The 16201-nt window shown below is 44.7% G+C and overlaps 3 protein-coding genes across 3 annotated transcripts; 2 read left to right on the top strand and 1 right to left on the bottom strand.

Moving 5' to 3' along the window:
* The first annotated feature begins 548 nt into the window (after positions 1–548).
* LOC128711143 (NADH dehydrogenase [ubiquinone] 1 beta subcomplex subunit 5, mitochondrial) lies at positions 549–1266 on the top strand. Its single transcript, XM_053806006.1, has 2 exons — positions 549–645; positions 794–1266. Exons 1-2 carry the CDS (start codon positions 549–551, stop codon positions 1264–1266), a joined length of 570 nt encoding a protein of 189 aa, XP_053661981.1.
* A 186-nt stretch (positions 1267–1452) lies between these two features.
* On the bottom strand, positions 1453–1954 carry LOC128711907 (autophagy protein 12-like). Its single transcript, XM_053806798.1, has 3 exons — positions 1837–1954; positions 1637–1773; positions 1453–1575 (listed from the first exon to the last, which is right to left on the bottom strand). The coding sequence occupies exons 1-3, from the start codon at positions 1952–1954 to the stop codon at positions 1453–1455; spliced, it is 378 nt and encodes a 125-aa protein (XP_053662773.1).
* Positions 1955–2189: 235 nt separating this feature from the next.
* LOC128712981 (protein KRI1 homolog) lies at positions 2190–4812 on the top strand. Its single transcript, XM_053807846.1, has 2 exons — positions 2190–2319; positions 2387–4812. The coding sequence occupies exons 1-2, from the start codon at positions 2190–2192 to the stop codon at positions 4810–4812; spliced, it is 2556 nt and encodes an 851-aa protein (XP_053663821.1).
* Positions 4813–16201: the final 11389 nt, after the last annotated feature.

Genomic DNA, 16201 nt, shown 5'->3' on the forward strand with positions numbered 1-16201 from the left:
GAGCGAGCGAACCGATGTGACTGTAGAGCGGGTTAGTACAATGGCGTTCCATTTTGACAGCAACGGCTGGGAACGTTTTTCAAAATTAAGTTTTTAATGTTAATTTTTCGCGAAGCAGTTTAATTGAGTAATAATAATGACCAACTAAAAAAAAAAAAACATCATTTTTATCATGACAAATATTATCTAAAGTAATAATAATTGCACAGAATTGTAAATGTAGTGGGTCAGCTACTGTCAGAATCAAATTCGATTTGACATCCAATAAATATTGTGGCATCACCTCCAGATTCAACGCTTTTTGGGTTTCGATTCCCTACGAACTAAAAACCGAAATGCGTAATTAAAACGTCTGTATGGTTCCTTTTTAATCAGTTATTGGTCTTTCTTTTCATCGAATGATTAACAACAAAGAATTCACAACGCTTTCCAACTCTGTGTGCTCAAAACGATTTGTGTTGGGATCCATATGTCAAACCGAGGAAACCACATCTGTAACCACCTTGGTATGCTGTCAAAATCGATCAGTCGAAAACATACCAAACAAGATGGCAATTTTCAGCTGCTTGGCTCGTTCAGGGCAAAATTCGGCTCGTTTCGGAGCCCTTGTGAACAATCCAGCATTGTTGCAGGCTAGAAAACATGGTAAGAGACTGTTAACTGTAGCATTCAGTGAGTTGAATGTATTTCTTGGTTTGTAAAACTCGCAAAAGTAAACTTTCCCTTGGCCTATGGTGTGTTATGCAACTTAAAAACAAATGATTTCCATGCGATTTATGTGCGTTTTTTGTAGCCCTCACCGGTACGCGCCCAATGTCTGGTGGCCATGGACCGAAGAACTTCACCATCACGCCATCCCGCTTCCAGTGGCACAAGTTCAAGGATATGTTCCACTATTACGTGATGGTTGGACTGATCCCGGTCGGTGCTGTTGTTTTCTATGCGAACGTTTTTGTTGGCCCAGCGACGCTCACCGAAACGCCGGATGATTACACGCCAAAGCACTGGGAGTACCATCGGCATCCGATCACGCGTTTCATCGCTAGGTACATTCTGCCCAACCCTCAGCAAGAGTACGAAAAGATTCTGCACCATATTTACGAAGAAAACGAAAAGGCACAGATCCGTGCGCTAGAGAAGGATGTTCGCGAAAAAATGGCCGAACGAAACGATTACCAGTCGTACTATTACCGTCCGGCTATCGGCAAGTACCATCGGGTGGCAAAGGAAGCTGCCGAAAATCTGGAGGCGCTGCGCGGTGATTAAAACACGACCCGTAACGATGTAGAATATGTTGTCTAAATAGACGTATGGTGCGAAGCGAATTATGGCGTATTTTTATTCCCGTTCAGAATAAGCTTACAAGAAATCGATTAAGAGCTAAAATGTTGGTGGTAGCATATATATGACGGAATGAAGCCAAAGTTGAAGGGATTCTGGAGCGTGTCCACTCTAACCCCAGGCTTGGGTTTTGGCGTAATGAAGAATCAATTTACCGTTTGTTCCATAACATTCGTACAAATTTTTAATTATCTGATCCGGAGATGGTGCAAACGTTTGATTGATGTAGAGAAACTGCGGAGAATAATGATGAATACAATCATACGGTTCTTGGGATATACTGCCATAGACATACCAATCGTTCTTCGGGATCCAGCTTAAGATACTTATGTATAAATTTTACAATAGCACTGATGGGCTTTTCCTGATCTACTGCCCATTTCTTTTGCTTCAAAATTGGAGCGCTACCGGTGGCATGAAGTACAATATCAACTGAAATGGAGGGTGATAATCATTAGCACCACCTGAAGCAGGATTCGCGATAGGGATACACACTTTTCTTTGCTTCCTGTTTTTCAACCTTTTGGCCCGCTAGAGAAAGATTTTCCACATTTGTCGCCAAATCTTTATCGTTGCTGTTATCGATACCGGCCGTTTCCGGTTCTTCTGCCATCGTTTTTCGTATGTTGTTGGGGCCGGAGCTTCTTTTCACCAAAAACCTTATCAAATTGCAGTGAAAATTGCGAATGGTGGTCTTTGTTTACAATCAATTTCCCGTAGGTTACGCGTCTGGCAACACTGGTTTCAGTGCATTTTTGACAGTAATGACGTCGTGCAGGGAATAACAAAAACACGTTGGTAGCGCGTGTTTGTTTCGTGTGGTGCATTTTCGCACAATTTTAGGTAAAATGGGTGATAAAAAGATATTGTTCGATGAATCTGACCAAGAAGCAGAGATAAATGAGCTTGAATTCCGAACCAACAAAAGCTACGCCAAGCATTACGATGAGTTTCGAAAGAAAGAGATACTTGGCCAATGTAAGTGCTCACCGGAACCTGTCTACAAACCTGTTCGATCGATTCATTCCACTTTTGCGTATTTTAGTGAAAAACTTAAAGGAAGAAATTGGTTCGTCGGATTCGAGCGATGATGAGACCACTGATGAAGAGATAGTTGATCCGGATTTCGACAAGGAGTTCTTTCGGACTCTGGCCTTTTTGAAGCGTAAAGACAAAAACAAATACACCGAAAAGCAGACATTCTTCGAAAATGTGAAGCCTATCGAGGAAGTGGCGCTGGTGAAGCGTCATCACAAAGAAAAACCAATGACCGTAAAGGATTACGAGCGGAAGGTGATGCTGGAAAAGGGGGGCATGTTTGAGGATGAAGATGACGAACGTCCGCAACCCCGGTCCGATTCCCCAACATTAGTGGAGGAAGAAATGAAAATTAAAGACGAAATTAAGCAAGCGCTGAACAAACTAGGTGATGAGGAAAGTGATAATGAGGAATTGCAACAAGGAAAGGGGGGAGGTTTGCTGAAGCACCGGAAGAAAACCGTCGCCGAAACAGAGAAGGAACAGTCGGACTTCATTCAATGGTTGGCGGATAAGAAAGCCAAGGAACCACCGAGCGAGGAAGTAAAGGTGCTGGAACCGTTGAAAAACTTTTGGAGCAATGAAAAGCTGTCTAAAGAAGACGCTTTCCTTAAGGATTATATTCTCAACAAACGGTTTGTTCAGAACAGTGGCGAAGTGCCGACTTACGATGATATAGTGGCTACTTCTGAAGATGAAGAGGAGCTGGAAAAGCAGGAGGATTACGAGCGAAAGTATAATTTCCGGTTTGAAGAACCTGATTCCGATTTCATCAAGCAATTTCCACGCGTAGTTGAAGATTCTGTCCGCGTGGAACGCAACAAACGCAAGGAAACCCGGCAAGCGCTGAAGGAACGAAAACAGAAAGAAAAAGAGCAACAAAAGCAAGAACTCGAGGAACTGAAGGCGATAAAGTTAAGGGAAATTCGTGAGAAAATTCAACGCCTAAAGGAAATAGCAGCGACTGAAAAATTGGCCATGAACGAAGCAGATTTGGAATCAGAGTTTGATCCGGAGGAACACGATCGACGCATGAAGGATATGTTCAACGACGAGTACTATGGGATTGATGAAGGTGATCAAAAGCCCGAATTCCCGGATTTGGATGAAGAGCTAGGTGTGGAAAACTATGACATCGAGCGGTTGGATGACGATAAAGCAGACGACTACGCTGGCCCCCATTGTGAGGATGACGATTTCGTGATGGATTGTGACTACGAGGAAAAGATGCAATCCGGTAAGAGTGCAAAAGAATCGCTTCAGCAGGAACTATTGGATTCCACAGGGAAGGGTAAGAAAAAGGGTCGTCGGCAGTCAAAATTCCGCGAGGTGTTAAAGGCCGAGAAACCGTTGTTCGACCCGGAAGATGAGAAAACGTACGGCGAGTACATCGATGAGTACTACAAGCTAGACTACGAGGACAAAATCGGCGATGTGCCATGCCGCTTCCGGTACGTCGAAACCGTACCCAATGATTTTGGTTTGTCTATAGAGGAAATACTGACGGCAAATACGAGAGATCTCAACAAGTGGGCAAGCGTGAAGAAGGCGGTCCAATTCCGTCCGAAGCATGTGGAGCTGAACGAAATAGAGATGTACCGTCGCAAAGCTGCAAATGAGTTTATGAAGCGAAAAATATTGCCTAGCCTTTATGCCGAAGAAGAAGAAGACGAGCAGATGGATGAAGAAATTCAGAACCGCAAGAAAAAGGTTGCGGAGAAGAATGGTAATGGCGTAATGATCAAAAAAGAGAAAATCGTTACGATAAAAGGCGAAAAGGATAATGCGGGGACGGAAAACCACAGCGACTGTGAACCAAAAGCGGCAACCAATAGTCCATCGAAAAAAACGAAAATTAAAAAAGAAAAATTATCCGCTAATGAAGATGATAAGAAACATACGCCTAAGGCGAAATCAGTGTCTAATGCACAAGACACAGGAACAAGCATTAAAACCGAAACAAAAGCAGAGAGTAGTTCCGGTCCTAAGAAAAAGAAGAAAAAGAACAAGGAAACTAGTGGAAACATTGCACCGGAAGAAGCAACCAGTTCTAGCCACATGAAAGAGATGAAAACTAAACCCAATTTAGAGAAAAAGCTAGACAACTCTAACAATAAAACTAAATTACAAAATAATCCCCACCATAAGCGGAAATGGGAACAACGCGGAGAAGGAACCCACAACAGCAAACAGAACGGGAATTGGAATGGTTCGAAAAAGGCTCGCTTTGACCATACAGGTTCTGGTGGTGACCGTAAAGGTCGAGGAAATGGTGCTGGTGGTCCAAAGCAGGTGGAAAACGCAGCCGATCAGCGGTTGCGGGCGTTCGGAATAAATCCTACCAAGTTCCGCAATAAGCAAGTTTACGGCAAACCAGCGTTAAAAATTTCGTTAAATGTGGAACCGGTGAATAAACGTATAACATTTGAGTAAACCAAAATGCGCTTCATGAGACAACTGAAATAAACCGTTTTTAGAATGTTCACTTTTGGTCTTATTTTCCGTTTACTTTTTTCCATTTATTCTAAATGGATGGGTTGAACAGCCTGTGAGGTGATGGCAAGGAACTTTGAACGAAACGGGAAAAATTGAATCGCTCAACTGCGAGGTATAACCGAGTGAGTGGTACGTTGTGTCAAAACCGAGGTGCATTTTTGTAGCCAGGGATTTCCAACGTGCGCAAAAGTGTAATCGGTGGTGAAACTGTGCTAAATTGTTTCGTTTCTGCTCAGTGAAGTTAAAATTGTATTTCTACAAAATGGAAATAGTTGTGGAACGATGCCATCTTGGGGTTTGCTAACAGCTTTGCTGTTTGGTTGAACTACAATACCGAAGGTAAGTCGTTTATTTATCCATGTGGTGGTGGTATGTAAGACCTTTTCTTACCTACTTTAGGAAAAAAAGAGAAACCTTGCAAACTATGAGTGACTGTTTTTGGTTTGTTTCATAAGTTCTCGCATTGAAATTTGTTGCAAAAGGCAATCACTCTACTATTTGGTAGAATAATTCCCCATTGCAGCTAGTACCGCCTTTGTTCGTAGAATTGCTGATATGGTTATGTGATCAAAGATAACACAAGTGGGAGAGTACAGTTTCTCACCCTTTCAATCCACCCAGAGGCAACCACAATAAAGAGTGGGTTGATGTTCTCATCGTCCCGTTGATTTTTTGCATTTTTGTTACAAAAGTCCAGCATAAAAGTAGCACATATTAGCCAATTGTTATGTACGTTCAGACTGGAGGGTTCGCAAGTACGAAAATCGATGACCGAGAGCGTCTGCTATTTCCGGGAATAAAGCATGATCAACCAGCATGACCACACACGATCAGTTCGCATACCAACTCATATCGTCTCGCATGCGCGTGTGTGTGTGTGGCAGTTGCGATGTAGTATCGCTTAAGGTCGTTTGAACTTAACGAACCGGTTTTGCTAGCGTGTCGTAAAGTCCTAACGTGAGTAACGTAGTAAAAATCAGCCTGGCGGCTTATTAAAGAATTCCTTTCTATTACGCTCATGGTACCTTCAATTTGAACATATGGGGAGAAAAGTATTGCAATAAAATGTTGTATACAGTGAACCAATATACCAATAATTACCAATAACCAATAAATACCAATAATTTTTTTGAATTTTTGTATGACTTCGTGGATTTTGGACGTCCAGTGGACGTACGTGTGTGCCCAGCCCAGCCGGAGCATACGGGCTGATCGTGCGACTATTGTGTCTCGCTCGTTTTTTTTTTTGAATTTTTGTATGACTTCGTGGATTTTGGACGTCCAGTGGACGTACGTGTGTGCCCAGCCCAGCCGGAGCATACGGGCTGATCGTGCGACTATTGTGTCTCGCTCGTGCGTACGGTAAAGGATAGGCGTTTATGTTCGGCTTTGCACGAAGTTGGTGTGGACGTGGGCAGGACGTGGACGTCCCGTGTGTGCTCAGCCATAAGACCAATGATTTACAGTAAACATTTGTTGTTTGTTTTGTTGTTGCAAATTTTTGCTCGGATTTTTGCATATTTTAACTCGGTTTTTGCATTCGTAATTTTGAGGCCTGCTATTCTCGAAGCTACGAGTTGATTGTGGAATTATATTGTTAGGCAATTTCGAAAATGCATTTTTCAATATCAACAAAATAGAAGCTTGTACTGGGGAAAGTTCAATATCTACTGTGTTGTGCACGCTTTCTCTTCTGCTTTAATGAACCAATGGTACAAAGTCTAGGATTTGTTGTTTTGTGACTTTTGCTCACAAAGCTTTAATTTTATTTCTCAAAATGCATATCGTAATGATGAAAAAGTTGTTAATTTTTTGAGCAAATTTTAGATCCACCTTCGAGAATCGAATATCTCCACGACAAACATTCACGGAAAGAGAAGGCTTACAACGATGACAGATACATACAAAGCCTGGCAAAGTCTGGCAACCTACGATCGCGGATCGCTGTGGCAATATTTCGCTGCTCGCTTCAATGTTAATTTGCTTGCTGCCGTCACAAGTGTAGCCCCTTTTGGCGAACAACATTTGAGTCATTCACGCGGCTGTCTGATGTCCCCCGCAAAACTATCAATACACAGGCGCGGTATTGTATGGAAATGGAAAAAGGTTACACCCGTAGGCGCACTGAAAAAACATGAGCAAAAGATACGCACAAAGATGGCTTATGCCTTTTACCAACGAGCAGCACTCGTACTCGGTTTTTTTTCATACCATCGCTTGGTAATGGCCCGACTGGGAACTCGTCCTGGCGATCTCGCCACATCTTAAGTTGGAGCCCTTAAAGTGAAAATCCAACGCGCGAAGCCCACCAAATGCAACCCCGGGCAGTCTGTCTGTGTGTGTGTGTGTGAAAAGGGGCAAAAACATTGACCGAAAAGATACACAAACCGCGGCGGGGGTAGTAACAGAAGGGACATGCTTTTGCAAACGAGACAGATTCCAACGTTCTCACGGTCTCGATTTCGTGCACCGGGTGCCTGGCTATGTGCAGCATCCAGCATCCACCGAGCTCCGCGGCTAGTACGGTTATACACGTACAGCAGCATAAAAAGCATAAGCGCCCCCACCCTCCTATTTGCTCCAGTTCCTCCTGGCTTTTGGGTCGTTGTTCCGAAACCCACGGAGTACCCACTCCTTACGTTAATGTCGACGGGAGGTTTTTATTTTGCCGCTTCTTGTACGTTGCTTTTGGGCTTCTTTCATGTCCTCTCCGGTGGAATTTCTGCTGCGGGCGAAGTGTTGTATATTGGGCCCTTGTGTGTGGCGTTCGTGGCGGTGCACACGATTTCCAACCACGACGAGCCCACGAGATTGCATAAAAGGTCAGAAGTGTGATCTGCACTAAAGAGAAAGCAGCTCAATGCTGTATTGCTTAAATGTTTTAATATTTATCACTACAACTGTTGCAATTTTAGTAGCGCAGTTGTTTCAACTAACAGTTTCCTTTACTAGCGGTGCAAAATTGTTCGTATAATTGGCGATTATTGTTCTGCGTCCAAGCCAATCGGCATGATATGGGTGGCCATGTTTTCTTGGGCAAACTGCCCCCAGCCGACAGGCCCGGCCCGTCCGTCTACAGTGTGTGGTCCGCACAGTCCACAGGGCACGAAAGGGCGCATCGTTTCTACTTGCCGACTGTTATTATTTCTCTGGAAATTGACTTTTCTTGCCTTTCCGAACACCAACGGCACAGGACCTCTTCGTTTGGCGTTCGATTACCATTTTCTGGTGGTCCCGGCCATCTCCCGTTCCCCGTCATCCGTAGGCAGGGTTAAAAAAAAAGAAACATCCGTTGGTCGCTGTTCACCCCCGCCGGGGCTCTCCTGTCACATCTGTAACCCTTTTTTCAACGTTGTGGAGCTCTGCAAGCAAACCGGAGCATCGGCATCATGCAATGGTGCAGGGCGCTGTCTCTCCTTGTCTCTCTGGGGTAGGCTTTGTACGCGAGGCTTAAGGAGACAGATGACTCGAAAAGGGATTGCCCTAACGATGCGAACGGTGCCGCCGTAAAACTGTGCTTTGTGCAACGATACACCTCGTGGGTGTGTGAGATCCAACCTTTCGCCCACAAGCGTCTGGGGAAGCGTTGGCATCTTGGTGGGCTATATCGCCGGGAAACCCTATTACTTAACCGAGAGACTCTTTTTGTTTTTCTTGGTGATGTTGGTAAAAACTGTCATAAAATAAGTTTTGTGGCGGTGGTCTGATGGTGATTCTGCTGATGGGCTAATAACCATCTGTGACTTCACTTGCCCATTATTGTCCCAGTTGAATAGTTAGTTAGTATTGCTCATGGAGATTTTCCTCAAGAATTTCCGAAGCTTGATTCGCGATTGACATTATTGTTTATCTATTTTCTAATTGATAATCGATAATCGATTCTTGTCGAAACAACTGTCAGGAGTTTACACATTCTTATCCCAACAGCTGAAGACCAGACGGCGAACTTTATCTACCATTTTAATTTCATTGTCTTTGTGTGAATTAACAGATGTTTAGCTTTTTATGTTTTTATTGCAATGAAATGTACTTGTTCATGATTTTCCTAATTAGTAACATTTGTTTATAAACATTTTAGTGCTTTTTCTGCTATACAATGGGCTATACAATCTGGATGGGAATTACGTCGCTGTGGATGGTTTAAATCTGGTAGACATGTGCAAAAACGGACACGCTGGAAGCCAGCAATGGAAAGAGCGGGGGAGTATGCCAGGTCATCTGGTTCTATACTCGATCGTGCTCTGGCGCAAACACCAACAGCAGTCGCCAAGCCGTGGAACGAACGAACCACCCGCTGTCTTATACTGGACACAAATTGAAGACGCCTGGAAGTGGGGAGGCCCGCGAAACAGGGCGAGATCCGCACGCAACAGCGCATTTCATTGATTCAGTATTCGTGCAAGCCAGTGTTTGAATGGCGAACAACCGTTTGCTGGTGGTTGTGCGACCCACTCCACTCACAAACATTACTTTTTGGGGTATGGCCCGCGCACAGTACAGGCACACATACGCACCGCACACCAATCGTGACAACGCGTGGCACATTCCATTGCTAGATTTTTTTTCCCTGTTAATTTTCCACATACCGCCTCCCCAAACACACCGTCATTTGGAAAAGCTTCCTTAGCCCTTAGTGGTGTGTGGAGAACAACAGTCCGAAGGAATGTGATAATTGCGTCAGGCAATCAAAATATGACGTGACGATGGTTCTGTTTGCCTCGGTGTGGTTGTGTTCGTTCGCTCACACGTTGTTTACTAACAGTTCACGGTGGAATCGTTTAATGATTGAGGTCGTGTAAAAATGCTCCACAATCAATGGGGTTTTTTTTTTGTTCGGCTAATGAAGAACGCTTTCGATGATGCTACAGCGTGTTTGGGCTTAGTAAAATGTTAGTTTATGCTGCATAAATTGCATAAACGCCAGGCGCCATCAGAATGTGCGGCAAATGGGAACGAATGGTTAGCCTGCTGCACTTGGGACATTGTTTTACTTTGTGTTTCACAAAAGCTGTTTTTTTTTTCGAACAAAACGCACGTAACTGCGCCATCAGTTTGTGGCGCGTAAATACATCATCACGTTTCAAACCGAACACTTGCGAATGAGAGAGAAGAAGAGAAGATGATCTCATCGTCATTTTTCGCGCCGTAAACAATTTTTTGTTGCCATGCCGCGGAAGGAGAATTGCTGATCGTTGCTGTCGTTTTGTGATTCACTCCCGTGTAGGATCCACCTCCGAACAAAATGAATCGGTTGGATCATCTCGTTTTCCCACCCCACGGTCCCTGCAGGCCGGGTGGAATTGAATGTTTTTCCTTTCTCCGCCGCAAAAATACCGATCGTATTTTGATCGTTAATATTTATTTATTCATGCAATTGTGCTGGATTGCAATTTATCAATTGATTTCATCGCTTTCCGCTTTCAAATGGTGGCCGTGTATAAAATAGAAGGGAAAACCCCCTGCTCGAGTACCCTTTACAAAAAAAAAAAAAATTGCATAGCAAAACACGCCGCGTTTCTTGGAAAGATCATGCGCCAACAAGGCACTTCGGGGCGTAAGAGAGGCAAACAAGTAACCGTCACTGGAAGCGGTCTGCCAAGTGCATGTGCACCGAGCGATTCGCGCGCTGCGTACGAATCGCGATCGCCATTCGCGTCGTTTCCCGTTCATCGGCGATCGGTCGGAATATTGGATAAAAGATGAAAAAGTGGTTAACTTGCAGAGGAAGCGAATGCGCACAAGGCATTGCATTGCAAAGAAACAGTAAAGGATACAAAAACAAACACACAGATTGCATTAAATGTCACCTCGATCGTGTGTGTTCGAAGCATTCTTCTATATTGGGGCAAACGACGATGTGTCGAGCGGTGTGTGCAGGCAGGCCGTTTGCAATGCCGAAACTCGAACGGATGATCCGTTAGGAGACCTGAATTTCGTTCAGGTTCAGGCAAGAATATAGCCTTTTTTTCTGCAAACGATCAGGTCAGGTGTAGCTGCTTGTATGAGGATGCTGCTTGTACGATGGAAATCTGAGCATTAAAACGAATATAAACGAAGGGATTTTTATACTTTAAATTGAGCCATTAATTGCAAGCCGGTGCAAGTTTATTGTGATGTCGTAGGAATCGTAACACGATGCAGGGAGAATTCTCATTCCATGAATCGTTAAATGCATTCTTATCAGAATGTTTCTTCAGAAACCCTTTTGCCCGTCCATAAAAGAGGAAACCTTTCCAGATTGTTGTTCCCCTGTAGGCGATTTCCACAATAGCAGCCCCCCCCTCTAGACATAGGAGAAGTTCCGCCGATAAACGTCAGAATGGGAATTCTCCGGTTAATTACTCCTCACCCTTCGATCGCTTATTTTACGATCGATTGATGATCTTTTCCCGGGTCATTCGTCAGATGCGATAAAAGCGGTAAAAGAATGTGTTGGTTCGGGTGGCCACCATCCAGATTCTTGGAACAGTGACCATTTATCGATCACTACGCCGGGAAATTCCGGGCTGGAGAGAGCGAAGGAGAAAAAAAACTGCATCACCCTAGAACGCCGTGTATAGGCTACCCAGCGAACAGTCACAAACGTGAAAGACGGTTCGATTTATCGCAACGAAATCCGATGATCCATTACCGATCGCAGCACGCCCTTTTAGAGGTGTTTTCTCTACCAACAAGCAGTCCATGTACCTTTTGTGCCCTGGACGTTGGAAGTGTGGGGGGAGGAGGGGGATGCCTTAATCGCCGGTTAAGGTTCAAGTTTTTATGATCGTTTTCGATCGAATACTGCTGATCTGTTGATCGATATTTTGACCGGCCTGTTTCGTTCGTTTGCCGCTGTCTTTCTGTCTCTCTTCACTGACCCTGGGGTTTATTGTTTGTGGGATGACGATGGTGGCTTATTCTTCATCGTCCCTACACGTCCTCCCGGTCGCTTGAAGGTGGCGGCCGGTTGGCGTTTGATGTGTGCTTCTATCTCGCGTCTGGAGATGAAGATTAATGTCCTTCAAGCGATGGGTGGTGATGTCGTGAGGTAAAGGTGTATTCGAACAAGGGATTTATTTTTAGCTACTAGCTGATGGACATTTCAGTGCCTTTTACTTCCTGTAGTAATAGTATATACTAGGAGGTTATCTAAGGTGTAGGCTTTTATGGTTTTAAAAGCACTGGACACCCATTTCTTATACTCTAACAACACTCTACTCTGATAAATGTTGTTAATTTATTAATGCAATTACTGAGTCTAATTTATCGAAAATAGCATTACATAGAAAATTCGGGGGTTCTCAACTTTTGAAAAAAGGAAAATGGAATTCACTTCTTACCGAAACCTGAAGTAGGTTCCTTACCTTCGTTTGATGCCAGAATATGCTGAGGCACGTTTCACTGAGGCACAGTCGACACGGGAAGAAGGCGCACCGGTTTTGGGAACTCCCAGAAGCAGAACCATGCTCAACGCTTCTGGCCCGGCGAAAGCACACGGGCAAGGTAACTGGTTTTTTGGAATGCACTGTATAAACTCACCATCCCGTCCAGCACGCCCCGCTCCGCCGTCTCGCCACCGTTTCGCATGAGAAATGTTGGGCATATTTACAGTCTTGCTGTGTGGCGGCGGTATGTGTTGATTCGGTGGGAAAAAAATGGCGCTGCGGACACAGGAGCATGCACGGGCCTCCGTTCACCTTCACCATCCACGATTGACTCGGTTAGGCCGAGCAGTAAAAAGGCGAGATGGCGATAGGGAGAAACCTCTCCAGACGAAGCAGCAGACCGAAAACAGATGAGAAAGGAAGAGGAACGTGTGTGCAGCATCATCTTGTTGTGTACCTGCCGCGATGTTTGATTCTCGTTTCACATCTCGCACCGTATTCTCTCCGCTTAGTGACCGGACGGGAGGAAAATGAGACAAAAAAAAGCAGTGGGCCGAAGGACAAGGGCATAAGGGAAAACCGGTGCGAACATAAGCAGCAGCAGTTGTTGCCGTTTGTGTGTGTGTTACTCTTGCGCGCCCGCTAGGCTTTACAGGACACTGCTGCCGGGAGAGACACCGGAGCGGAGGATCGGCAGTCGGCCAGACAGGAAGACGTAAGCGTAAAAGGACTCGCCGAGAACGAGTGCTGCAGAAGGGGGCGCACACATGACGGTGATAAAGTGGCCTCTCCAAAGCGGATGCCGCTGCCGCCACCGCGGCCAAAGCTAAATCTGTCCTTCCTGGAAATCTGTCTGGCGGTTCTGGGTGGATTGCCATTGGCTTTGCCTGTTCCACTGTGCACATCGTTTGCCGCAGCCTCACAGCTTCGTTCGCCAACGCACTGTTCGCCTCTCGAGCGGGGAACGTATCAAGACGTTGGAATATTTTAAGATATTTTGTTTACTTTTTTCCAGCCCCGTGTTGTTCCTCCTGTGGTGTGCTGCCTTTCCTCGATCGCATTCTCTCGTTCGAGATCTGTTCATCTTGAATTCTTGCGACTCTACCAGCGGGTCTTTCACTTGCGCATAGGAAAGCTTCGGTGAAGATGTGTGCAAACGGGCACGTAGTCCGAGAGTGGCGTAACTTGGGGCTGAGAATGCATATATGGGGAACAATGCATCGAAATTCGGATGCTTTTTTCGTAAACGAACAGGTTACTACGAGCAGCTTAAATACTTTTCGAAAGTCATAACACTGCTCTTTGATATACCATATCAGTTTATATTTTTGGTTTATAGTACATAACATAAGTCCTGTCAAATCTTATCAAATGCGTAGCAGTGTCAACAACCCATATAACTGCCCGATAATGGTTTCCTTACCAAAATCAGACAAATATTTTAATAATCGTATCAAACCGATTGGGGGCACGGCATTGGAAGTTCGGAGATATTGTAAAAAAATGAACAAATGGTTCCAGCTAATGGTTCCATCCTCCAAATGGTTCCGATCCTGTTCCAGCTAGCGTGAATCTGGTTCCAATTCCGGAGAAAACGAACTGCCAGTTGCGCCTGGAAAAATGTGGAATCGTCTGGAATCGTCCGGAATCGTCTGGAATCGTCTGGAATCGTCCGGAATTGTCCGGAATTGTCGGAATCGCCCAGGACCTCTTGGAGTTGACCAGAACCGTTAGAATCTTCGCAATAGTGATGTGCACAATGATTCAGAATGAATGAATGGCTTGACACTTTTTAGGGAGTGAGTTAATTCTAATCTTGAACAAGAGTATTTTGAACTCTTTGCGATTTAACTCATTCTCAAAGAATTGGTAAACTTCCAGTTAACTCGCGATTTAAATCGTGAGTTAAAGGTTGCTGTGAAGAATTAAATCATGATACGAAGGCAGCAACAAACCCCCCTCCCCATCTCATTCTAACTCTTTAATTCGTGTTTAAATCCTTAAAAAGAATTTAATTTCCCATCTCTACTTCTCAATCGACTAGAGAATCGAATAAATCATCGGCATTTCGATCGAAATTGATCGATAATCACTTTAAGTCGATTCCAGCGATTCCAGACAATTTCGATGATTCCGACCGATTCCAAAAGAGCGTTCACAGGCGGTTCCAACAGTTCTAATTGAACCTACTTTCCGGAACTGGGTTTGAAATGTTTTGAATTCGTTCAGAACCAGCTCCGGTTTGTTATCGATTTTATCGATCGACCTATCTTAAATGCAATATTATACAAAGTTCTGTGCATACAGTGTTGGGATTATCCCGGGTTATATATTCGTTCCATGTGTCCATCTGTCTTCTGTCGCTCGTACCTGTTATCGAAAATAGCCCGCAGACAAATCGAAATTGGAGAGTACGGTCGGCAGGATGTCATCGTTTACCGGCAAAAGGCACGCATTCCTTCAGCTCACCGGCGTCCATAAACAGCCCACCCACGGCACCCGTCATAAACCGGGCTCACATATAACGCCCCACAACACCACAGCACCGACAGAAAGCCTACGGCCGGCGGACGCGTTCATCAAATCGTTGGACGGTTTATGGGAATGCATAAAAATTTATGATTAGCTCCTCGTGAGCGGCCAATGTGACGTGCGCTCAAACAATGGAAGGCTCTCTCGAGTGCGTTCGAGGGAGATAAAGGGTGACTTTAGTGACGCAGCCCCGGAGCCTTAACTTCGAGCGACATCTTGGACCACGAAGATCGATAAGAAAAAACGTGCGAGGAGCCAGGGCGAAGGTTTTGTTGTTGTTTGTACGATTTGTTTCCCCCTTTTCTACCCATTTCTTTCTGAAATACTGGAAAAGGAAGGGGGCACTGTTGGGAGGTGGGCCGGGCAAGGAGTAAATAATCTTCTGCCTTCCATCGCGATTGCATTCTGCCCGGCTTTTATGTGTTGCATCTTCTCAAAGATGTATCGCCCTTTGGTTTGGCACCTCCGCCCGTTCCATCCTTTACATTGGCTTCGTCCACCTCCGCTCGAAGCCAAATTGTGTCTGCATTTCGTTATGCACACGTCGTTGTGGTTGGTATGTGAGGGAATTTCCCTGCGAAGGCGCCGCTTTTTACTGTCTCCTCGGCTACTTCTGCCGTCTCTCCACCACCAAACGTCCCCCCGGTCACCCCTCGTTCGGTTCCACCTTGAGATTTTTAACAGCTCTCGGTCGAAGGTTTTATGATTGCCTTTTCCCTTTCGAAGGCTCTACTATTTTGACGAAGGGACCGAACCAGAACGAAACAAGCAGGGCAAGATTGTATTTTATGTTTCTTCTAGTGGTTTTTTTTTTCTCACAGAAGACGGGGCGTGTATGAGTGTGCGAGCGTGTGAAGTGTGAAATTTAGACATTATCGATCGGGTTTCCGCTTCTTCTCATCGATTGTGACGCCTCCACGCAAGACCACGTTTTGTGGGTGGCGATGATGGCGCACGCTGTAGAAGGCGAAGGATTGATGCTAAACGAACCATTAAGGATCGATTGGAGATGATGGATCCGGGATCGATACTAAAGGAACATGATTGGAATATTCTCCAATTTGTGGAATATTGTTATAAATTGTTCCTTTATGATACGTACTTTGGATTTCCTTTAAAGGGTTTCGTTATCCTAAATGTTTTGCATCGACTTGCTAATCAAAACGATTTCTTTTTTTTTAACAGCAGCTGATTATGATAATGCTTTTTGATCTTGAAGAAGCAGTTGGACTTTCATAATATTTGTAAGTCTTCGGAGTCCTGCTGCATCTTCGGATCGGTGCCTTTCTGTGGTTTTTTTAATTGCCTTTTGACACTTCCAGTGTTGGGTAAATCTGATTCAAATTCATGACTCTGAATTAATCTTTGAATGAGTGAATTTGAATTCCAAAGAATCTCCGAATTAATTACAGAATGAATCTTAGAGG

Source organism: Anopheles marshallii, chromosome 3, assembly GCF_943734725.1.
Source record: "Anopheles marshallii chromosome 3, idAnoMarsDA_429_01, whole genome shotgun sequence".
In the NCBI taxonomy this organism is placed as follows: domain Eukaryota; kingdom Metazoa; phylum Arthropoda; class Insecta; order Diptera; family Culicidae; genus Anopheles; species Anopheles marshallii.

What these genes read in the sequence shown, in the direction of transcription:
- LOC128711143 (XM_053806006.1), top strand. Translation starts at nt 549, where the DNA reads ATGGCAATTTTCAGCTGCTTGGCTCGTTCAGGGCAAAATTCGGCTCGT. An exon ending in GTTGCAGGCTAGAAAACATG is followed by an intron (nt 646 to 793) that starts GTAAGAGACTGT and finishes CGTTTTTTGTAG; the next exon opens with CCCTCACCGGTACGCGCCCA.
- LOC128712981 (XM_053807846.1), top strand. Translation starts at nt 2,190, where the DNA reads ATGGGTGATAAAAAGATATTGTTCGATGAATCTGACCAAGAAGCAGAG. An exon ending in GAAAGAGATACTTGGCCAAT is followed by an intron (nt 2,320 to 2,386) that starts GTAAGTGCTCAC and finishes TGCGTATTTTAG; the next exon opens with TGAAAAACTTAAAGGAAGAA.
- LOC128711907 (XM_053806798.1), bottom strand. Translation starts at nt 1,954, where the DNA reads ATGGCAGAAGAACCGGAAACGGCCGGTATCGATAACAGCAACGATAAA. An exon ending in AAAACAGGAAGCAAAGAAAA is followed by an intron (nt 1,774 to 1,836) that starts GTGTGTATCCCT and finishes CCTCCATTTCAG; the next exon opens with TTGATATTGTACTTCATGCC. An exon ending in TGGATCCCGAAGAACGATTG is followed by an intron (nt 1,576 to 1,636) that starts GTATGTCTATGG and finishes TATTCTCCGCAG; the next exon opens with TTTCTCTACATCAATCAAAC.